Below are 24,252 nucleotides of genomic sequence, written 5' to 3'. Positions count from 1 at the left end.
GGCCCAGAAAATAGTGTATGGTCGGATAAAGGCACAAGGGGTGGAACAGAACATAATGACAATAGATAGTGGCAAAGAGGATTATTGTCAAAGCACAGCTGGTGACACAGAAGATAGTTATAGTTAGTAGGGGTATGGTGGCACTTTAAAGCTACATTTCCCTTTCACATAGACTGTCTTGAAGGAGTTGTTAAGCCTCCCTCTCCCTTATACATATTGGTTGTGTTCAAGGCAGGAATTTCAGCTTAGAACTTTCTCCCTTGTTTAGGCTAAGATGTAGGAAGATAGCTCATGTAGGCGCCTTGACACCTTGATATTATGTAAGGAATTTCTCTCTCTCTCTCTCTCTCTCTCTCTCTCTCTCTCTCTCTCTCTCTCTCTCTCTCTCTCTCTCTCTCTCTCTCTCTCTCTCTCAGTATCTTTCCATCGCCTCTCCTCCTCCCCTCTCCCATCAGTCTATCAGTCCACTTTCTCATTCTGGCATTTCCCTCTCTCCCGCTTCCTATCTCAATATCTCAATCTCTTTCCGTCTCTCTCTGTCTCTCTTCGTAATTCTTTATGTCCCTCCCCCCTTCCCACTCTAAATATTTTCATTCTTATTGGTTCTTTTCGCAAGTCTCTCTCTCTCTCTCTCTCTCTCTCTCTCTCTCTCTCTCTCTCTCTCTCTCTCTCTCTCTCTCTCTCTCTGTAATTTTTTATCAATGACCCAACATCATTTCTCACAGCCAGTGTTGACCTCGCTCGCCATTGCACATTTTGATATTGTGGGATTGTGAATGGGATCAGTTTATTCGATAGAATAATTGGAAGCAGCAGTCGAGGTGTATTGTTTGGCTTGGGAATTCAGCACTCACCATTTTTAGAGGAAGAGGTGGAGGTGGAGGAAGAGGAGGAGAAAGAGGAGGAGTAAGAGGAGGAGACTTTCCCTGACTTCTTAGCATTATCTTTCCTTCCTTCCTTCCTTCCTTCCTTTCTTTTTTCTTTTTCCTGTGTTTTGTTGTTCATTATTTCTCCTTCCCTCACTTACGCACTCATTGACTTTTCCTTCCCTCCCTCTTTCATTTCTCGTCTCCCTCCTCCTTCTTGCTCACTCTAAATCACTCATTCACTCACTCACTCACTCACTCACTCACTTTCCCCATCTCTCACTCACTCACTCACTCTCTCTCACTTTCCCCCTCTGTGTCACTCACTCACTCACTCTAACTTTCCCTCCCCCATTCTCCCTCACTCCCACTTTCCCTCTATCACTCACACACACACACTTTCTCTCTCTCTCTCTCTCTCTCTCTCTCTCTCTCTCTCTCTCTCTCTCTCTCTCTCTCTCTCTCTCTCTCTCGCTCCCTCACTCACTCACTTTCTCTCTCGCTCTCTGTCTTTTTCTCCCCCATTGCTGCCCGCCATCTCAAGCCCTTTAACTGAAATGGGTCAATTCGCCATCATTCTTCATTACGCCTTAATCTCATCCCTCCAGCCTTCCCTCCCCCTCTCCCTCCATCCCTACCTTTTTGCCTCCAGTACCTCTCCTACCTAGATTCTCTCTCTCTCTCTCTCTCTCTCTCTCTCTCTCTCTCTCTCTCTCTCTCTCTCTCTCTCTCTCTCTCTCTCTCTCCTTTCCTCTGCCCTGAAAGGAGGAGGAAAATAAAATGTAAAAGGAGGATGAGGGAGAAAGCAGAAGTTGAATGCAGAGGGAGACAGGAAAAGAAAGTTGAAAGAAAGAGGGAGAGGGAAGCGAACAATGAATGGAGGAGGAAAGGAAGAGAGACAATGGAGAGAGAGAGAGAGAAGAGGAAGGGAGGATGGAGGGGTATGCGGAGTAGGGAGGGAGTGGGAGGATGTTAAGGAGGGATGAATGTAACAGGGGGAGGAAAGGAAGAGATTAGGAGTGGAGAGGAGAAAAGGGGAGGAGGGAGGAGGGAAGAAAAAGTTAGAGAGTTTGGTATACGACATGATTTTTTTCCTGCCTCGTATTTCCTGCGCGGCATCTTTTATTATTATTATTATTATTATTATTATTATTATTATTATTATTATTATTCCCTGTGTTGTCCATTTCACAGTACCTGAAATTAATAGGCACCAACAGACAAGATTATGCTGCCTTCCCCCTTGTTAGATCTAGCAGCCCGTCAGCGTGTTTTGTAATTTTCACGTTTAGTCTGTTCAGTTATGTATTTCACTGTATCCTTATGTATTTCACTGTATAGTCATGTCTTTCACTGTAACGTTATGTATTTCACTATTTTTTACTTCACTGTTTTCTGTATTACACTGTATCTTTATGTATTTCACTGTATCTTTATGTATTTCACTGTATTGTTATGTATTTCGCTGTATCGTTATGTATTTCACTATTTTTATTTAACTGTATTATGTATTTCGCTGTATTATGTATTCACTGTATCGTTATGTATTTCACTATTATGTATTTCACTGTATCGTTATGTATTTCACTATTATGAATTTCACCGTATCGTTATATATTTCACTATTATGTATTTCACTGTATCGTTATGTATTTAACTATTATTTGTTTCACTATTGTTATGTCTTTCACTGTATTGTTATGTCTTTCACTGTTTTGTTATGTATTCCACCGTTTTCTTATGTATTTCACTATTATGTATTTCACTGTATATGCACTGTCGATGAGGGTGAAATTCGTTATATTCATTACCTCACCATTTTCCCCGCCTTTACATCCTTTTTTTTTTTTTTTTTTTTTTTTTTTTTACTCGACATATGCTAATGAATTTAAGGTTATTATAGTTTGCAATATTAATAGTGACTGAGTATTTCGTAGTTAAGACTATTTTCATTACTCACCATAATAAATGTGTCATTTTTATTTTTGTATTTTATTGTTATTATTATTATTTTGGATTTTCAGACACCTATTCCAAAATTCCTTACGTCTGATAATTTTCGAACGAGTGAGTTAAATATATGTATTATTAATCTCTTCAGTGCTAGACGACTGTCCTAAAGAAATTAATATCTCCATTTTTTCTTTCAGTATCAATACTTACATCTCTTTATCTACCAATATCAGTACTAACATCTCCCCATTACCTGCATTACCTACCAATATCAGTACTAGCATCTATTTACCTATCAGTATCAGTACTAACATCTCCTATTGTCCTGCCAATATCAATATTAACATCTTCTATTTACCTACCTTTATAAGTACTAACATCTCCTTTTTACCTTACCAATATCATTACTAACATCTATTTACCTGCCAGTATCAGTTCTAACACCTGTTTACCTACCAATATCAGTACTAACATCTGTTTACCTACCAATATCAGTACTAACATGTTTACCTACCATTATTAGTACTAACATCTGTTTACCTACCAATATCAGTACTAACTTCTTTTTACGTACCGATATCAGTACTAACATCTTTTTACCTTCCAATGTCAGTACTAACATCTCCTACATACCTACCAATATCAGTACTAACATCTCCTACATACCTACCAATATCAGTACTAACATCTCCATTTTACCTACCAGTATCAGTACTAACATCCTTACTTTCCTAACAGTATCAGTACTAACATCTGTTTACCTACCATTATCAGTACTAACATCTATTTATCTACCAGTTTCAGTACTTACATCTCCTATTGTCCTGCCAGTATCAGTACTAACATCTCCATTCATCACCCATTATCAGTACCGTACTGACATCTCATATTTACATACCAGTATCAGTACTTACACCTATTTACCGACCAGTATCAGTACTAACATTTCCTATTTACCTACCAATATCAGTACTAACATCTCCTCTTTACCTACCAATATCAGTACTAATATGCTGTATTTACCTACCAATATCAGTACTACCATCTCTTACTGACCTACCATTATCGGTACTAACATCTCCAATTTACCTGCCAATATCAGTACTAACATCTGTACATCTGTTTACCCACCAGTATCAGTACTAACATCTGTACATCTATTTACCCACCAATATCAGTACTAACATCTCTTACTATCCTACCAATGTCAGTACTAACATCTTCTATTTATCTACCAATATAAGTACCAATATTTATTTGCCTACCGGTATCAGTACTACCATCTGTTTACCTACCAGTATTAGTACTAACATATATTTACGGTACCTTCCAAAATCAGTACTAACATCTGTTTACCATCTAAAATCTACTAACATCTATTTACCTTCTAAAATCAGGACTAACATCTATTTACCTTCTAAAATCAATACTAACATCTATTTACCTACCAATATCAGTACTAACATCTTCTATTTACCTACCAATATCAGTACTAACATCTGTTTTGCTACCAATATCAGTACTAACATCTGTTTACCTACCATTGCCAATCCTAACATCTGTTTACCGACCAGTATCAGTACTAACATCTCCTATTTATCTACCAGTATCAGTAGTAACATCTATTTTACTTACCAATGACATCTTTTTACTTACCAGTATCAGTACTAACATCTCCTACTTACCTACCAATGTCAGTACTAACATCTCCTTTACTCTCATTTGGCAGCCACGGAAAATAAGCTGAAAAAAAGACTAAAATCTCCAAGTTAAGATGCATGACATACACAAATCTTTCTAATGTAGTGTGGGAATAGCTCAGTCTGCTGGTGTGGGCTTAGTAGTGGGGTACCCTGACTGAGCCGTATATAGATCAACATGTATATAACTTACTAACAACCAGTCTGAGGCTAAATACCTTTCTGTGTCATTACTAACAACCTTTTCCGATTCATGCAGCGAGGAGGCGAGACCATCCCCTGCTCCCCATCATGGTGTACATCCACGGGGAGTCTTATGAGTGGAACAGCGGCAACCCTTACGACGGCACAGTTATGGCCGCCTACGGACAGGTCATCGTTGTCACCGTCAACTTCAGGCTCGGGGTGTTAGGTGAGTGTTAGATACCTTGTTTGTGTTCTCTAATATACAGTCAACAACAAGGTCAAATGTCAGTCGTTGATTTTTACAGTATGATATAAAGGACGAAGAAAAGTTAACGTGCTCTACTTTGCTTCCTGCTTCTGTAAACTACGTAGCTTTTATTGTGTCGTTCTGTAAAGTAAACAAATATCGTGTTATGTTGAAGGTTTAGTTACGCTGAAATACGAGACATACCAAAACACATGGATAAACATCGTCAACCCCCAGTGCCATCGATCACTTACCTAACTATAGCTCATTCACTTTAACTTGACCCAGATTTTCGTCCTTTTGCAGCCTCTTTCATTTACCTGAGAGAAAATGACGGGCAGTACATCCTTTCTATAACACTTCTTCATGACTAGCCCCGTGTTCTAGTGTTAATCTCCGTTATAACTCAGTAGATGGAGAGATGTCACTTTTAGGCCAAGTTAAAGTGAACAAAGTATAACACCCTTTTTGATGGGTGATTGGGTTCCAGGTAAATTTCTGGGTCTAGAATCCTTATCCTCATATTCTCTACTTCCTCTTTACAAGCTGATTTATGCAGTGGCTCGTGAATATTGTGTTGTGTGCCTTTGTACCGAGTCGATATTATATAGATTTGAATGACGTGTGAAAAGAATATTGGGGTGTGGCTAACAAATCTGCAAAATGAATCGCAAGGAAAGTGGTGCCAAGGAAACTATCATGGCCGTATTTTCATTTCGTCTTTATTTATGTCTCTGTGCCCTCGTGTCCTCTGGATATTGGCTCTGGTGGGTGGCTTCTCTTTGTCCCATCTGTGTTTCTCTGGGGCTTATTCTGGAGGGTTTAGGAGGCTCCCCAGCATCTCTTCCATTTCATCTTTTGTATTCATGCCATCTCCAGACGATTTTACTCAGCTCAGCCCCTTCAGTATGATGATGTCTATGCTTAACACTTCCAACCATCAGCTTGAGTGAGACTTCTGGAGCTGGAATGATTTGATATTTCTTTTATTAGCCCCTTTAATAAATGATGACTGTCGTGGCTTAGTTTGATCTTTTGAGGGTAATAAAACCATACCAATATAAAATGTCACCTGAATAAAGGAATTAAGGAACACTTGTCGAACGAGAGGCGTTGAACAGCCTGCGGAGCCCCTTTTATTACAAGAATCCCTGTTTAAGCTAAAGAAAATCGTCTGGAGGCAGCATTAATAAACAATAAATGACGTGCTTGGTCTGAAGGGGTAAACCAGGGAGAATAACGCTGTGTCCTTTGTTTCCTTCCACGTCTGGGCCAACCAAGCGAGAGTCCCATCCCTTTTGTTTGGCTTTTGTTTTTACTTTTTGGAGTGAGCAGTGGCGTGGTTTATATCCCGCTGCTCTCTCTCTCTCTCTCTCTCTCTCTCTCTCTCTCTCTCTCTCTCTCTCTCTCTCTCTTGTTTTATGACTGTATTTAATTGCGTTTTTTGGAGATTTCGGAGGTACAAGTCGGTTTTATATGTGTGTGTGTTGTCATTTATTCGGGTCTTTGTTTATGTTTGTGTGTTAGTATGTAATTGCGTTTGTCGGAGATTTCGGGAGCGGCAAGTTGGTTTTGTGTGTGTGTGTGTGTGTGTGTGTGTGTGTGTGTGTGCAAGAATATCTATGTATGAAAATGCTCATATATATATATATATATATATATATATATATATATATATATATATATATATATATATGTGTGTGTGTGTGTGTGTGTGTGTGTGTGTGTGTGTGTGTGTGTGTTGGTTCGTGAATGTGTCTTACAAGCGTCTCTTTGTTTACGTGTGTATATAGCCTTTGTACATAAATGCCTATGTATGTGCGTAGAAATGTGTTTGTGTGTAGCACATTTGCTTGTTTGTACTCTTAGGCATACTTGTGTAACTAGGGTTGTATTCATGGCTGTGTATGTACCTTTAAGGAAGAATGTACAGTGTATGTATTTATGTCTGTATGTACGTACGTCTGTATGTAAGTTTACATTTTGTTCAGTATTTCCTGTATGTACTGTATGTGCTGTGTGTGTGTGTGTGTGTGTGTGTGTGTGTGTGTGTGTGTGTGTGTGTGTGTGTGTGTGTGTGTCGGAATGTGTGTGGAGAGGGAACGAGGCTCGCGTCACAAGCAAGTTTTAATAATCTAGCCATGACAAAGAGCCCACATGAAGGGTTTAATATCCACCCACCCTTCCACCCACCCCATGATCCACCCTCACATTCCTCCACCCTCCTCATGCTCTCCCCCACACCCCTCCACCCACTCCTTGCGCGACCCAAATCCCTCCACCCACCCCCTGCTCACCACCACACCCTACCTCACACACCCCTTCCCCCTTCCGTACACATTTTTCTCCCTCTCCACCCCTTGTTTACCCCCACTTACCCCTCCCCCTTTCTCTGCTTACCCACACATCTCTCCCTCACCCCTTGCTCACCTCTCACGTACCCCTCTCCTCCACCTCTTCCTTCCCCTTACACCATTCGCCCCGATTCCTTCTCCACCCTTTCTCTGCCTTCACCTTCCCCTCCTCTTCCCCTTCTCTTCCCCTCCTCTCCCATTTCTCTTCCTTCCCCTTCCTTTCCCCTCCCCTCCTCATTCTCTTCCCTCCCCTTACTCTCTTCCCACCCCTCTGCTGTCCTTCTGTGTGTCCTCAGCCCTTCCTCACAGCCCCACCCCCACCCCCCACACTTCTTCCTCACCCACCCTTACCTTTCTTTCTCCTCCATACATTTCTCTCTTCTCTATCGCTTCCCCTTCTGTAGCTCTCATCCCCCCCCATTTTCTTTTCCCATCACCCCGTTTCTCTTCCTCATCCCTTACCCCTTTCTCTTCTACTCCCTGCAGTCTATTCCTCTGGAGTCTCCTCCACCATCCTACTCCCACCTTGTCTCCCCCTCTCTCCATTTCTTTCTTCTATATACCCTCCTTTCTCCACTACGTCTTCTTACTACATCTCCCTCTCTTTGTTATCCCCCCCTCCCCTCCGCATCTCCTTCCTCCTTTGTACATCTCTCTGTTTCCACTGTCGCTTTCCCATTCCCCCATCCACCACCTCCGGTTCATCACATCTTTCCCTCATCTCTGTTCCGTTCATACTTAATCTATTTTCTTCCCTCCACCCCCTTCGTCTTTCACCCCCTCCCACATCCCTTTCAGATCTCTCTTCTCCTCCCTCACCCTCATATTCCTGCTCGTTCTCCTTCATTTTCATAACCGCTAGTTCACCTTATCCTTCTTCACCTTTCCATCCTCCCCTCGCCCCCATTCTTCCCCCTGCACGCCTCTCTACTCCCCTCATCACTCTATGCCATCCCTTTACTCTTCCCCTTCCCCTCTCTTCCCTTCCCTTCCCGTAATTGCGGCATCTCTGGGAATGTTAGCCAAAAAGTAAATCAGTAAAATATATAAGATAGTAGACATGAACTACGCAGGCCAGTACAAGCACCTTCACATGCTGTGCTTGCCGGTGCTTCCCCTGCCGGGGGCATGGCGGCTTCAGTTCGCCGGCGCCTTGGATGGTGGCGGCCAAAACACCCCTGCAGATGTCCTCAATCCACACCAAACTCGGAATGTCAGCTATTGGAACCCAGTGGTTGAGTGTGCAAAGTTTTGTTAAAAACGTTTTCCAGGGTTTGGAGTTTTATGCATACATACTGTACATACATGTATGGATACAGTTACATACATCCGTACACATATATTCATATATCCATATAAAATCAGCGTTAGTAATAGATACAGAAGCCATAGATAGATGTTGGACAGATAGAATGGGAGAGTATATGTGCGGGTAGTGAAACGCGGGTAGAGAAGTGCATAGAGTTAGCGCTAATGCCTTGCTCCTGCTACTCTGCACTAAATGGCAAAAAATACCTTATATGTTGAAAGTTACAGTGCTTAAAAACGTTGTCAGGGAATCAGAGTTCAGTTATATACATACATTCGTTTTAACATACATATATAAACATACTAACATACATTGTCAGCGTCCGTATATGACCTAACCACTTGCCTGCTGTTACCGTTGTTTTTGGTATAATACAGTATCTATGAATAGCTAACTGGAAGAACAGTACCTCACAAAAAACCCTCCGACTCCGTTACCTAAAGGATTTCTGATCATGTGGCCTGCTGTTGAAAAAACTTATAATTCTCTCTCTCTCTCTCTCTCTCTCTCTCTCTCTCTCTCTCTCTCTCTCTCTCTCTCTCTCTCTCTCTCTCTCTCTCTCTCACACACACACACACACACACACACACACCATAACTATGAGAAATGGCAAATGTTCACCGGTGTTCATAATCTCGACTTTACGCGCTGTAATTTTAAGGGCGGAAATCATACATGCCTTAGTGTAAAAATCGACTGTCCGAAACAAGATTTGGAAACGCCTGTCTTCCTCTGAGGGTCATTAATCTTACTCCCCTCCTCTCTCTCTCTCTCTCTCTCTCTCTCTCTCTCTCTCTCTCTCTCTCTCTCTCTCTCTCCTCCTCCTCCTCCTCCTCCTCCTCCTCCTCCTCCTCCTCCTCCTCCCCCGCCATTCTCTCCCTCTCCCCTCCTCGTCGGTGAAAAATAATCGAGATTTTCTCTGAAGTTAAATTTTGGTGTGGTGGAGTGTGTGTGTTTGTGTGTGTGTGTGTGTGTGTGTGTGTGTGTGTGTGTGTGTGTGTGTGTGTGTGTGTGTGTGTGTGTGTTCGTTTCGTATTATCGTATGTAGGTGGTATGTCGTGTAATAGCTGTCGGTTTCCTTTTTTTTTTTTTACTCTCATTTATATCCATCTGTCATGTATTTATCGAGTCATAAGTTTTAATCATGTTTATTAGTGTATGTTTATTAGTGTGTGTATGAGAGAGAGAGAGAGAGAGAGAGAAAGGTGCGCATGCCCCCATATATTATGTGCGTATGTATATTAATCATTAAATTTTCCTGTATCTGTACTGTATGTATGTGTGAGCCATGTACGTGTGTCTGCGTGTATGTAAACGTGTGTGAGCCGAGTCTTGCAAAGTTCTGATATGAAAATGTGTCTGCTTTTTATTCATGGGACGAGTGAAGCTAAAACGCCCTCGCTTTTTTATGAAAACTGTAATATCAGACGTCACTTTTCCCAGGTACATTTTTATTCCTTAGGGCGGTAACTTTTTTATTCGTTCCCTTCCTGTTTTATGTGTGTTTTACGTAATTTGCCTTCGATTCAATTCGCTTCCACTCCCATTTCCTCTTCCTCCGATAATTTCCTTTCCTCCTCATTTGTTTTCTTTCTTCTCTGTGTGTTTTTACGGTGTTTGCCTTCACATCAGTTCCTTTTTTTTTTCTGTTGACTTCCTCCCTTCCTCGTTTGTTCTATTCTTTTATGTGTTTAACCTAGTTTGCCGTCCTTTCACTTCAGTTCCTGTTCGTCCTTCCATAAATTTCCTATTTTCATTTGTTTTCGTTCGTGCTGTGTGTGTGTGTGTGTGTGTGTGTGTGTGTGTGTGTGTGTGTGTGTGTGTGTGTGTGTGTGTTTTGCTTAGTTTGCTCACAACTCACGTCATTTTATTTTATTTACCATTAATTTCGTCTCAAAGTTATCAGTTTCCTTCTCTTTTCTCTGGGTTTTCACGTAGTTTGCCATCACTTCAGTTAACATTTTCTCTCACGTTCATTTCCTCCCCTTGTCATTTCATTTCTTCCTGTTTTAATTTGTTGGCGTACTTTATCTTCAGTTTTTCCGCCTCTGATTTTTGAGCAGGAAATAGGTGCGCCTGACATCCCCATATGCCATTCTTCCTGATGATTTGTTTTTTATCATTAATATATACTTTAAATAATTGCTCACCGCTATGGCCTCCTTAGGTATATTTATTTTTTTATTTTTTTATTTGCTTCGAAATGGAGGTATGTAATGTCCTCATCACCTTTCCTTCCTGTCATTCATAGGTTCCCGTTCTTCATCATTCATTTCCTTGTTTTTATATGTGTATTATGAAGTCTGTCATTTCTCCGGCTATGTATTCTTTGTTAGGAAGTGATGGTGCAAAATGTTTATATCTCTATTTTTCTAATGAGGCGCTTTCATCCTCATCACCATCATCATCATTACCATCGCCATCACCATCATCATCATTACCATCGCCACCACCATTACCACCACCACCACCCCCACCACCACTACCACTACCACCACAACCACCACCATCATCATCATCATCATCATCATCATTATCACTCACTTTTTTACCTATGCTATTCAAGAAAACATACACAAGACCCGAACGATAATTAAGTCCTTCTGAACAAGAAGGAAGAACTCATCAGGAGCTAAAAATAAGGGTAAGATTTGTTGAAGGGGAGAGAGTTTTTGTTGTTTGAGCCTCATTAATTTGAGTCCATTAGGAAAGTGTAATTAGGTCCTAGTAGTGGTTGTTAGGCATGTTATCGTTGTTAGAGTGGTTGTTAGGTTGTTAAGGTGGTTGTTGGTGGTTGTTTGGTTGTTAAGGTGGTTGTACAAGTGGCTGATGGTGTTGGTGGAGATTGTAGTTGTGATGGTGGTGGTTGGAACTTATGGTAGTGGTGTTGGTGGCAGCAGTTTTGATTGTAGTTGTGACGGTGGTCGTTGGAACTTGTGGTAGTGGTGTTGGTGGTAGCAATTGTGATCGTAGTTGTAATTTTTTATGGTGCATGGTTGTGAATGTGGTGGTGGTGGTGGTGGTGGTGGTGGTGGTGGTGGTGGTGGTGGTGGTGGTGGTTGATGAGGGTGGTTGTGGTGATTGTGGTGTTGTGGTTCTCGAGGTATTCTAGTTAATGTGTTCCGGTTGATGGTCGTGGAAGTACTGTTAGTGGTTGATAGAGTGGTGGTGGTGGTGTTGTGGTGAATGTGGCGGTGGTTGGAGTGGTTATGATTGCTGTAGGTTGTGGTTATTCAGGGTACTTCTTAAATAAATATCCCTTGTCGTTCTCGCTTCCTTTCCTTCACCCAAGTGTTTCCAGTCTCGTTGTGTATTACCTCTTTTTATTACTTACTCTTTTATGTTTGTTTGCCATCACTTTCTCTCTCTCTCTCTCTCTCTCTCTCTCTCTCTCTCTCTCTCTCTCTCTCTCTCTCTCTCTCTCTCTCTCTCTCTCTCTCTCTCTCACCATATTTCTCTTTTTTACACACTGCATCCTCACTCAGTTTCACTCTCTCTTCACCACACAAATCTCCCAGTTCTCCCACTCTTCCATGCAACAAATTCCGCTCATTAAAACATCCCCTCTTCCTCTCTCTTAACACAGACCAAACACCTCCCCAGGGAAATTCCTTAAATGCATTGCCCCTTAACATGAAATCAAGCGAGTTGGCTGATACATACTCGAAGATCCTTTCCTGAGTCCCCAAGGAGTGGAAGCTTGGTGTGTGTGTGTGTGTGTGTGTGTGTGTGTGTGTGTGTGTGTGTGTGTGTGTGTGTGTGTGTGTGTGTGTTTGTGTGTGTGTTTCGTATTCTGGGTATTTTCAGTTGTTCAGAATTCCTCCCATTCTCATCCTGTCCCCAGAGAATGGACTTTATTATCCTCATTCACTACGATATTTTTAACATTCCACTCATTATTTATTTTGTGATATATTGTGGCGTAATTGGGTTTTATGAGACTTTTCATTTACTCCGGCGTGTGTCAAGTAAAGCAAAGTAATTTTTTTTTCTTTTATTCATTTATTTATTTTGGAGGAGACAGAACTTAGAGCAGTTTATGGAAGTGTGCGTTTTCTCGATTTTCTTTTGATATTCTGATAAGGCTGTGTTTACTGATGAGCAGGTACGTTCCTTAACCATCAGATTCTCACCGTACCTACTTTGCCATCATTTTTTCTCTTACACTTATCATCATCATCATTATCATCATCATTATCCTCGTTGTCGTCATTGTCATCATTGTGTTTCTCACTTTCTTGGTCATTACTCATCTTTCCCTCTTTATTCTGTCTTACTTTATCATTACCCTCTTTCTCCAGTGACACTTTTCCCTCCATATCCATCATCTCTCACCCTCTCTCTTTCATCAGTATTCTCGCTCTCCCTCATCGTTACTCTCAGTCCCTTCCTTCTTTCTTTTCTCATAGTTTACCATCATTTCATCCTATCGTCCCATCTTGCCTTACCTATCATCATTCTCTCTCTCTCTTACTGCCCATCATCATCATCATCATCATATCCCCTTTTCCCTCTCTTCATTCCATTTTCAATTGTATCATTATGTACCTTCTTCCCTTGATAATTTTTCATTTCGTTAAAATTCTCTCTCTCTCTCTCTCTCTCTCTCTCTCTCTCTCTCTCTCTCTCTCTCTCTCTCTCTCTCTCTCTCTCTCTCTCTCTCTCTCTCTCTATCTATCTATCTATCTCTATCTCTCGCCATAAATCACCTTCACCTCAGACTGCTTTTCATCCTCATTTCCCCCAACTTTTCTTTCTCACACTTGTTTGTCATCCTCATCATCATCATCATTATCATCGCCGTCGTCGTCGTCGTCGTCGTCGTCGTCATTGTCGTCTTCAGTACCTTCATTATCAACATTTTCATCATCATTGTCATTTCATCATCATCATCCCATTCCTTGTTCTCTGCCTCCTCTTTAACCATCTCTTCCTTACTTGTTCCTCTCTTCATTCCTCTTCTTTATCTTCTGTTTTCACCTCTTCTTTTCTTTCTCTCCTCCTTCCTAGTGGTCCTTTGTCTCTTCCTTTCTCCCATTATTCCTCCCTCTTCATCTACTCCCTCTCATTCATCTCCCTTCATTCCTGTGCCTCCTCTTCCTTCCCCGTCCTCCTCGCATCCCCCCCTCCCACACCTCATCCTCTTCCCCCCCCACTTCTCAACCCATCATCATCATCACTTTCTCACTCCTCTCCCCTTTCTTCGCCCCTCCCTTTTCGCCTTGCTCTAACGTCCTTACCCTTTACTCACACAATATATATCAAAGTCTTAGGGTACGCCATAACAAAAGCCTCGAAAGGACCAGTGTAGTTCTGTAGCTGTTTGCTGTTCTTTGTTCTCCTCTCCTTTGTACTCCCAGCCTTTGAACGTCTTTGTAATATTCCTCACCTTCCTCCCCAACCTTCTAACTTTCTCCGCTCCCACTCTTGCTCTTTCTCTCCCTTCTAACCTTTCTTCTTGCATTCTCTCTGCAATCCTCAGACTCTCCCATCCCCCTCCCCTCCTATCCTCATTCCCCGGTTCCTGTCCTACCTCCAACTTTTCCCCTCCTCTTTCCCACTCATGATACCCCTCTCCTGTCCCCCTCTCGTCCTTCCTGTACCCCACATTTTCTCCTCTCTTCCTCCTCTGTTTCTCCCCTCTCGTATCCCCCTCCCCTATCGCCTACTCTCCCTTTCCCCTCTCCTGTCTGCATTCCCAGTCTGTTTCCCATTCTCTCTCTCTCTCTCCATCCCACCTTGTGACCCATCTCTTTCTTATCTCCCTCTCTCCCCTCCTCTTCCCATCCAACAGTGCAACCCTTCCTCCTGTCTCCCTGCCTTTCCTCTTGTTCTCTCCCCTCTCCTCTCTTCCTTCCTCTTCCCCTCCCTTCAGTCCTATTCCCCTCTTGTTCCCCTCTCTCCAGCCCTCCATCTCTCCCCATCTCCCCTCCATAAAGGTGATGGTATGAGCAGTGAACGAGGAAATGAGCGACTGGCAACAGAGTGAAGTAGCAATTTGTGTGAGATTTCCTGCACTTTTTTCTAAGTTTGGGTCAGGGAAAAATTGCACTGTTGCCGGAACGATGCCTGGGGTGGTGATGACTGCAGGTTGGAAGAGAGGGAGAGAGAGAGAGAGAGAGAGAGAGAGAGAGATAGAGAGAGAGAGAGAGAGAGAGAGAGAGAGAGAAGGGCGGAGACCAGGAAGAATAAGAAAGGAAATTGGAAAGGAAGTTCTTTGTGTTGGTGTGGGTGTGCGTATGTGCGTGCGTATGTGCGTGTATGCATGCTTGAGAGAGAGAGAGAGAGAGAGAGAGAGAGAGAGAGAGAGTGAGAGAGAGAGAGAGAGAGGTAATGGAAACTAGTGAGAATATAGGAATGGGAGTTTGTGTATGTGTGTGTGTGTGTGTGTGTGTGTGTGTGTGTGTGTGTGTGTGTGTGTGTGTGTGTATGAGAGAGAGTGTTGGAGACCAGTAAGTGTAAGAAAGGAAGTAGGAAAGGGAATTGTGTGTGTGTGTGTGTGTGTGTGTGTGTGTGTGTGTGTGTGTGTGTGTGTGTGTGTGTGTGTGTGTGTGTGTTTGGGGGGGGTGCCTCATTAATAAGTAACATTTGTTCATCCCTACCTAATTACGCGTGCTTTATACATTCCCTTGGACTTGGGAGGCTCTTCTTAATTCATATCTGCATTCTCAGTGATATTCCCTCGTGATTTTGCTATTCTTCAATCCGTGCAGAGTCAAAATCTGTTATAATTCCGTCTTGTTTTATTCACAGTTTTTTCCTTTTGGTTGTCATCCATAAACTCCTAAAATTTGATTGCATTTTAGGTTTTCTAGACATTTTAATTTGAGCGCATTATCCTCATGATTTGTCTCTATGTATCTATTGCCAGACGCCATAATCCCGTAAAGGGTGGTTTATTTCCATAATTTTGGCTCATATTTTTCTCTCTTGATCTGCAAGCTTTCACTGGACACGTGATTTTATTTTTTTATTTTTTTGCCTTTCATATCATGTTTTTCCATTTGAGCATGTTTGCGTATGTTCGTTTTCTGAAATATATCCTCAATCTTTTATCAGTAGTTTTCTTCCCCTGATTTGCATATATAACCTTCAACCTTTTTTTCCTTTTTTTTCTATTTTAGCTTTTTCGTGATGGAAGTCTGTACTTATTAACTAATATTTCCTATAATTTGAACATATAAACTACAGAGATTTTTTTACCCTTTCAGTTTTACTTTTTCCATGTCACCATTTTGATAATCGACTTCCCTCTTTTCACTCATTTTTCTCTCATGATTTCATTGTATTAACTCGTATGATAGTTTTAGATCATACTGTATTTTTTCTCTAAGTAATATTTCCTGTAAGCATAGTTTTGTCATACTCTAATTTCATACATTTTCCACTCATATTTTTCTGGCTGTGATTCGCATATATAAACTCGATTACGTGCAATTGGGCGCTGATGACCCGGGATTTACATAAGAGTGTGGCATTGGGAGCACGTGCGTCATGCAGGGACGGGCATAAACATACGAATGAGGAACTTAGAGGGCATTAGGGGAGGAGATAGGAGGATGGTGTGGATGGGGGTGGGGGAAAGGAGTGGATAGGGGGCTAGGGAGAGGGTTGGATGGGGCTGAGAAGGTTATGGATATAGGGGTAATGAGGGAAGGGGGAAGGAACAGGATGAGTTAAGGGTAGGGTGGGGTAAAATAGGGTAGGGTATTGAAATGGGGGAGGGGGGAAAGGGATAGGTCGGGACAGGGTAGAGTACTGTATGAAAATGAAGATGGGAGGAGGGAGAGGGTACGGAAATGAGGGAGGGGACAAGAAAGAGAGGACAATTAAGGAAATGTAAAGGGGATGGGAAGCGTTTGGGTAAGACAGCAGTAGGGTAGGGGTGGAAGCGTTTGGGTAAGACAGCAGTAGGGTAGGGGTATGAAGGAGCAGGATAGATAAAGAAAGATAGTGGAGAGGGACGGGGAAAGGTAGAGGAAGGGAGACAGAGAGGGAAGATAGGGAAGAGGTTAGTATGGATGGGTAGACGAAGGGTAGGGTTGCAGAGCGAAGGATAAGTATATGAATGGGATGCTGGGAGGGTATGGTAGGGAGGGAAGGAGGATGGGTCGGGATAAAGTAGAGTATGGGTGTGTTTGTGCAGGATGTTGGGGGAGGGGGAGTAGAGACAATAAGGTAAAGGAGTGAAGTGGGGGTAGAGTAGGATTGTGTGTGTGTGTGTGTGTGTGTGTGTGTGTGTGTGTGTGTGTGTGTGTGTGTGAGAGAGAGAGAGAGAGAGAGAGGGGCTGGTAAAGAAAAGGAAAAAGAGAAGAAAAATAGCATAGGATACGATACTAAAGAGGAATGGATGCGGTAGGGAAGGGGAGAGGAAAGAATGTCGTATGGTAAGGAAAGGGAGGGGGAACAGAATGGTAGTGATGGGTAAGGGGTATGGAGAAGGGTAGGGGGAGGGGAAGAGTAAGGTAGGGGATGTGTGCACGTTTGTTATGCAGCTCGAGAGATAAACATGAGAATTGGGTCTCGAGTGAGGCTTTGTTCCGAAAGGGATAGGCGGAGGGGTACGGCTGGGAGGATGGGTGAAGGAGGACTGGGGGACAGAGTGTAGGTGTAAGGGGATGGGTGTACATTCTGTTGGCTTTCAGTTTGATGTCATCAGGCGTCACAGTAATCTGATCTTGAAATGGAATCTGTGTACCTTTTTATGACATTTTTTCTGGTTCTCGATTAGTCACTTGTATCGTTCATTAAGCCTTTCGTTGCAGCAGATCTCCTCAAAACTGTTTAGAATCGTTTGAATGCAGGAGAAACAAAATAAAAATGAAGATGCAATAATGAATCGCTTAAAACAGACGCACACGTAAATACTGAAACACGAAACAATCATTTTATTTATGACCATTTTATTTACCACGCTGACATCATTAATTTGCCTCCCTAAGACGATTTTATTCAGCTTAGTAAGGATATTTCGGGCAGGAGGGGTTATACTACAGCCTGAAAACCTCTTTACTGATAAAATCCCTATCCCCAGTTATGTAATTATCGTTTGCCTGTAGCCTAATTAAAAGTAAAATAGAATAAAGAAAACTTAGCGAAGGTGTTACATGCTAATTGGAGGTCGATGTTACCTCCAGGTCGATGTGACTTCAAGGTCAATGTTACTTCAAGGTCGATGTCACTTTAAGGTCAATGTTATTTGAAGGTCGATGTTACTTCAAGGTCAATGTTACTTCAAGGCCGATGTTACTTCAAGGCCGATGTTACTTCAAGGCCGATGTTACTTCAAGGCCGATGTTACTTAAAGGTCAATGTTATTTCAAGGTTGATGTTACTTTAAGGTCAGTGTTACTTCAGGGTCAATGTTAGTCCGATGTTACTTCAAGGTCGATGTTAGTTCAAGGTCCCTAAAAGTATCCACTCAGGAGCACCAAACACACTCCAAGATTTTCCCCCCAAACTTAGGCAAATGAGTTCAGTCTTTCGTTTTCCATGTAATCATCGCGCAATTTCACCTCATTTTTCACACCTAGAGGACAAATACGAAGACCTAATTAGCGTCACCTGGAACACCTGCTTGGAGGGACAGGTGAGCCGGGCCTTGTCTCGCCCTGTCTTGTCACCTGTCTTCATTATTTCGGTGTTTCGTGTGTGTGTGTGTGTGTGTGTGTGTGTGTGTGTGTGTGTGTGTGTGTGTGTGTGTGTGTGTGTTCCTTGGTTGTCTGATTTGTCTCATGTCTCGTTATCCTCTCTCTCTCTCTCTCTCTCTCTCTCTCTCTCTCTCTCTCTCTCTCTCTCTCTCTCTCTCTCTCTCTCTCCTTTAATTTCACCCTTATTAGCTCTCGTCTCTGCCCATCATCTTTCTTCCCTCTCTCTTAATAAACTTCGACTTTCTTTGTCATCCTTCTCCGTCCTTATCTTATTTTTCTGTCCCTAATTTTGCCCATTTTTCCATTTTTCATAATTTCTTTTCTCTTGTCATCCGTTTATTTTTTATCAAGATTTTTCATTCTGGATTTTTTTCCCTTTAATTTTTTTCCATCTGTTCTGTCGTTCTGTTTATTTCTGATTTCCTTCACAGTTTTTCATCTTTATATCTTTCTTATGTTGTTCCCTGTGTTATTCATTTTTCCATCTGTTCCCTCCCCCTCTTTTCCTTCATCATTCATCCCAACTCCCCTTCTTGGTTTATCTTCTTTCCACATTATCATCAACATCTTGTCTCATTAATCTTTCTCTCAAGTCTTTATCATCTTTTTTTCTCTCTCTTCCTCCTTGTCAACATCTTATCTTCTGTGTTATCAATATTGTTTTTTTCATAATTTCTCTCCTGTTACTAATCTTCGCCTTATTCCCTCATACATTTCCTTAACATTATCTTCATTTCCTCTCTATTTTTCCATCAACTTCTCTCCTTCCTTTATTTTATCTACCTCCCTCCGGTCTCTCTCTCTCTCTCTCTCTCTCTCTCTCTCTCTCTCTCTCTCTCTCTCTCTCTCTCTCTCTCTCTCCTCCCCCACACTCTGCCTTTCCCTTCCCGTCTTCCCACCCCAGTTTCCTCCATTCTCCAATTTATTTCCCATTTTTTCCTCCAATTTATAGGTTGTGGTATCCTTTCTTCCCCATCTACCTTCCCTATTCTCCATTTCCATTTCCCCCTCCCCATGGCCCCCTTTCCATTTCCCACTCCTCATTTCCTCTTCTCTTTCCTCTCTCCTCATTTCTCCCTCTCCATATCCCCCTCCCCCATCCCCTTCTTCTTCTCTCCCCATATTACCTTTCTCCTTTCCTTCTATCCGCCCCTCTCCCCTCCAACTCCCATCCCTTCAGTTCTCCTCCAACTCCTTAATTCTCCTCAAACTTGTTATCACTACTCCACCTCCTCTCCTTCTCTCCCTCTCCTCCTCCTCCTCCTCCTCCTCCTCCTCCGTCTTTATTCTTTCTCTTCACTATGTACCGTTCCATACAGATTTTTGTGCACCCCAGCCGCTTCAGTACAAAAATTACATATATACAATACACACTGTATCTCCAGCTCCCTCACATTTGTACTCTCTCTCTCTCTCTCTCTCTCTCTCTCTCTCTCTCTCTCTCTCTCTCTCTCTCTCTCTCTCTCTCTCTCTCTCTCTCTTTCTCCTCCATCATCATCTCCCCTCCACGCTCCCATTGTGTCCAGGATTCTTCAGTTTCTCCAGCTCTCCTTCCCCCCTCCCCTCTCCAACACTTTTCCTTCCCCTTTCCTCCCTTCTCACTCATTATCTCCCCACCCTTCCATTTGCCCTCCCCACATCTTCTGATCCTGCATCAGCATCGCCATTCCCATTCTCCTTTCCTCCCTCCCTCTCCACCTCCTGTCTACCTTCTTCACCCTCACCCTTCTCCCTCACCTTCCTCATTTCTTCCCTCCATCTCTCCCTTTCCTGCCCTTCTTTCATTACTCCTCCATTCGTCTTTCTCGCATTACTCTCCTTCCATCCTTTTCTCTTCCATTCCTCCCCTTCCTTCTTTTCACCCTTTCCATTCTTCCCTCTCCTTCTAAGCATTACTTTTTTCACCTTCGTCTCTCTTCCATTACTTATTTCCCTCACCACTCCTTTCTTTTCCTTCCACCAACCTTTCCTTTTCTCTCTCCCACCCTCCCCTCTCTTCTTCTCCCTCTTTTTCTCCTCTCCCTCTTTTTCTCCTCTCCCTTCCTTCCTTCCTTCCTTCCTTCTTTCCTTCCTTCCTTCCTTCCTTCCTTCCTTCCTTTCCTCACTCCTTCCCCCCTCCCTCCTTCCTTCCTCGCCCTCTGGTCCACTAACGAGGCCTTGGTCACACCTGGCCCCGTTGAAGGTTAAATGCTGACGTTAATGATGAAGGTTGACTCCCCTTGCACTTCAGAGAGAGAGAAGGGGGGGAATGTGTGTGTGTGTGTGTGTGTGTGTGTGTGTGTGTGTGTGTGTGTGTGTGTGTGTGTGTGTATGTGTGTGTGTGTGTCGTTATTTTCCCTCCAATTATATTATCCACCCACAGAAAAAAAAAAATGAATAGAATAGGAAACGAGATTTGTTCCAATTGCAGTTTTATCCAGGAATCCTTACAAGGGGGATGCCTAGAGCGAAGACGGTGGTTAGGCGTAGAGATAAAACTCCCTCTCAGACGAACTTGCTCGCCTGAAGTATTTGTGCAACTTTTTCTCCCGTGAAGTATTCCTATAAAACATTCTTTTACCTGCATCGGAAGTAGGGGAAGAGATTTTGTTGTGTATTTTATTTTTGTTATTCATATTATTATTGATGTTGTTCTGTTTTTAATATTGTTGTTGCCCAACTCAGAGGGACTTGGTGGGCTGAATTATTTGTCTGTGTAGCGTTTCTGCCTGTGAAATAATTGAAAGACTTTCACCTGCATCGGAAGTAGAGGGTACACACACACACACACACACACACACACACACACACACACACACACACATATATATATATATATATATATATATATATATTTATATATATATATATATATATATATATATACAGTTCTTAAGTTAGCAATTGTGACAACGTAGATACAAGGTAAGGTAGTTCAGGGTGAGAGATTAAATGAGATAAAGGTGAAGGTGTAATTAAAGATGAAGGTGAAGGTGTGTGAGGCCGCAAGTGAGGATCATTAGAGAGAGAGAGAGAGAGAGAGGTGAAGTTAAAGGTGCAGGTGAAGGTGAGAATCATTAGGGGCGCCTCAACACCTGCCCTTGTTAGTGTCTCTCAGCCCGGGGGGGAGGGAGAGAAGGAAACTTGGAGAGAGAAGGGGAGGAGCGAAGAGGTATTGAGCGAGAGAGAGAGAGGGGGGGGGGTGAGGAAGCTCCCAAACACCTTTTCCTAGGCGAATTGTTTTGCTTATTACCTCTTACTGACCTTCTCTGAGTTACATAATCATTCTAATATCGCCATTCTTCCCATAGGTGATGTGCAAAGGGATATTAACCAGGCAAATCCAGAAATAAATCGTTAAGGAAGAGGAGTTAGGGAACCTTCTTAACCGACGAGAATAGGAGCCTGTGTCTGATACCTCTTATACTTAAAAACTTACTTAAAATTAATTACATCGTCTTGAGATAGCATGACGGATCGTAGTCTTTCTAAAATGAATTAAAACCGGCAGGAAATAGTAAGAAAAGCTAAATATTACAGTGTGTTATAAAGTGTAGTGGGTAATGTTACTGTACGCGTCAGCTGGTGGTGTTGCTTTCCCGGGGTTATCTTGTGCTAGATTCAGAGAATGTTGCAGTTTAGCACTCTCCTGAATTACTGAATTAATCGCATTTACCGCTCGCTTTTATGTATTTAAGTTGGAAATTGTGTGTGTGTGTGTGTGTGTGTGTGTGTGTGTGTGTGTGTGTGTGTGTGTGTGTGTGTCTGTCTGTCTGTCTGTCTGTCTGTCTGTGTCTGTGTGTGTTGGAGGTGTGTACAATGGGGTGTTGGAGTCATACGTATTGAATATAAAGTACGTAAGTTAAAAAAAAATAATAATAATGTGGTTCCAGTTCGCTTCAGATAGAAATAGATGAAAAGATAAACTGACAGATAGAAAGGTAGATAGATTGATGGGTTCTTATTGCGATGTGAACTCAAAGAATTTATAGTTCCAGTTAATTCTACAACAAGGTTTCAAATTACAGGTATGCGCTCTAAGGTGTACGTGATTTTTCTGAGCACTTAATTAAATTATGGATCAGATTTTCAAGTTGGCTTCTGGTTTTGGGAAATTTGATATGTTTTTTCTGTTTTTCTGATATATTTGTTTTTTTTTTTTCATAATCCAGTCCCAAACATTATTACAGACACTCTGAAAACAAACACATGTAATATTTTCCATCCTAATGACGTGAATTCATGACAGCAGTGCATAAGCATACCAAAAAACATAGCCTGTAGCATTGAGATACACCACATGGATGTGACATTTACACACACACGCACGCACACGCACACACAACATTACAAAAATATTTCCTTTTCATCACATAAAGCCACTCCCACACACGCGGATACCAAGTATGTCGTTTTCATTACAGTAAAACACACACACACACACACACACACACACACACACACACACACACACACACACACACACACACACACACACACACACACACACACACACACACACACATATTGACTGAAGTGACGGGGGGAATTGGGGGTAGAGGGATGAAACAGTAACAGGTAATCAATCTTCATCAAGTGAATGGATGGAAAAGCCAGTGCCATGTAAATAAAAAATACTGTTGAATAAAAACCCAGCGACCTGACCCCTCACGGTTAATTTATCTTGACCACCGGCGCTAGGGGAGCCAGGCGCTGTGTGTGTGTGTGTGTGTGTGTGTGTGTAATTCACCGGGTCGGTCAGGATCACTTGATGGTCGTGATGGTTAGCTTTTACCCTCCCGGAAGGGAGCTGAGAGCTCATATAGTCCGATCTAAGGGCAAGGCTGTGACCTTCACACACGCACACACCCGTCCCCTTGCTCAAGGGGGACAGTAACCACCCACTTTGTCAGTGAAACTTTTCGTAACCTGAGCGAGGCGCGAACTCCCGCCCACCAGTTGGCAAGCGGGAACGTTACCACAGCACCAGCGAGCGGCTGGTGTGTGTGTGTGTGTGTAGATAGATAGACAAATATTTAGAGGTATAAGCGCATTACTCCTACGCTTTGGCAAACACTCGTACACATAACCATAATAACCAGTATTATATCTTCTCGGAGGGAGAGTGATGGCCAGAATTAACCTTTCCATTTACTGGCCAAGTACGAATTAGAAACTTATATCTGTAGTTAGAAGATAACTGCGAAATTGCAAATGATCTATCAGTTGTGTGTGTGTGTGTGTGTGTGTGTGTGTGTGTGTGTGTGTGTGTGTGTGTGTGTGTGTGTGTGTGTGTGTGCGCTTAAAGTCTTCGATGTGAACTGTCATGGTGGCAACATTTGTAAGCATATGCGGGGACATACAACCATCGTCTTTGTCCACCATGACCGATTTTCAAACCCCAGATTAAAGGTACAAGCAGATTACGAGACGATCATGTTGCCACCGAGCCACCGTTCCATCACACCTACATATGTGCTCACCTTTTTTTTTTCTTTTTTAATGATTGTATTACTCAAACAATTGTGGACTTAATTTCGGATAAATGTGAATATGCAGTTTATCGGATCGGTTCGTGTAGGCTTTAGGACTCATTTGGTAATTATTACTGATGAAGAGAGCGTTTGCTGCGTCGCCCATGAGCGAGAGAAAATATATATATATATAAACTAAAAAACCTCCTGAGAAGTTTTGCTATGGCAAGATCTCGTGCTTGTTAAATGTTTAGGCTGATGGATCCCTTAGTGGAAAAATTCTGTGGAGTGACGCTGGTGGAAGTGCCGTGGGTGGAACGCTCGTTGGCCAAGACACTGCAGCTGAGATTGACATCATGGTGGAGGAAGCTCCTAGTAGAGAGGCTCCTTTCTGGAAGAGACACCTTGACTGAGATTTTATGAAACTTCCAGCTGTCGGTAACAACTTTTGATGAGAGAAAACCTTAATGGCGTCTTTTGGTACATACGTTGATAAAAAAAAAAAAAAAGAATCTATATAGACACTGCTGTTAT

At 42.4% G+C, this 24,252-nt stretch overlaps 1 protein-coding gene across 1 annotated transcript in view; it reads left to right on the top strand.

The window, feature by feature from the left end:
• Positions 1-4,807: 4,807 nt before the first annotated feature.
• LOC145391403 (neuroligin-2-like) overlaps positions 4,808-24,252 on the top strand; it is a 75,354-nt gene continuing 55,909 nt past the window's right edge. The window contains exon 1 of the mRNA XM_080266011.1: positions 4,808-4,931. Coding sequence (XP_080122137.1) covers positions 4,811-4,931 — 121 coding nt within the window. The 5' untranslated portion in view covers positions 4,808-4,810. The remainder of the gene's footprint in view (positions 4,932-24,252) is intronic.

This window comes from Coenobita brevimanus, chromosome 18 (genome assembly GCF_032717465.1).
Source record: "Coenobita brevimanus isolate Jiangsu-jjx chromosome 18, ASM3271746v2, whole genome shotgun sequence".
In the NCBI taxonomy this organism is placed as follows: domain Eukaryota; kingdom Metazoa; phylum Arthropoda; class Malacostraca; order Decapoda; family Coenobitidae; genus Coenobita; species Coenobita brevimanus.
The sequence above is the reverse complement of the archived record's forward strand: the minus strand, read 5'-3'. Positions and strand labels throughout refer to the sequence as shown.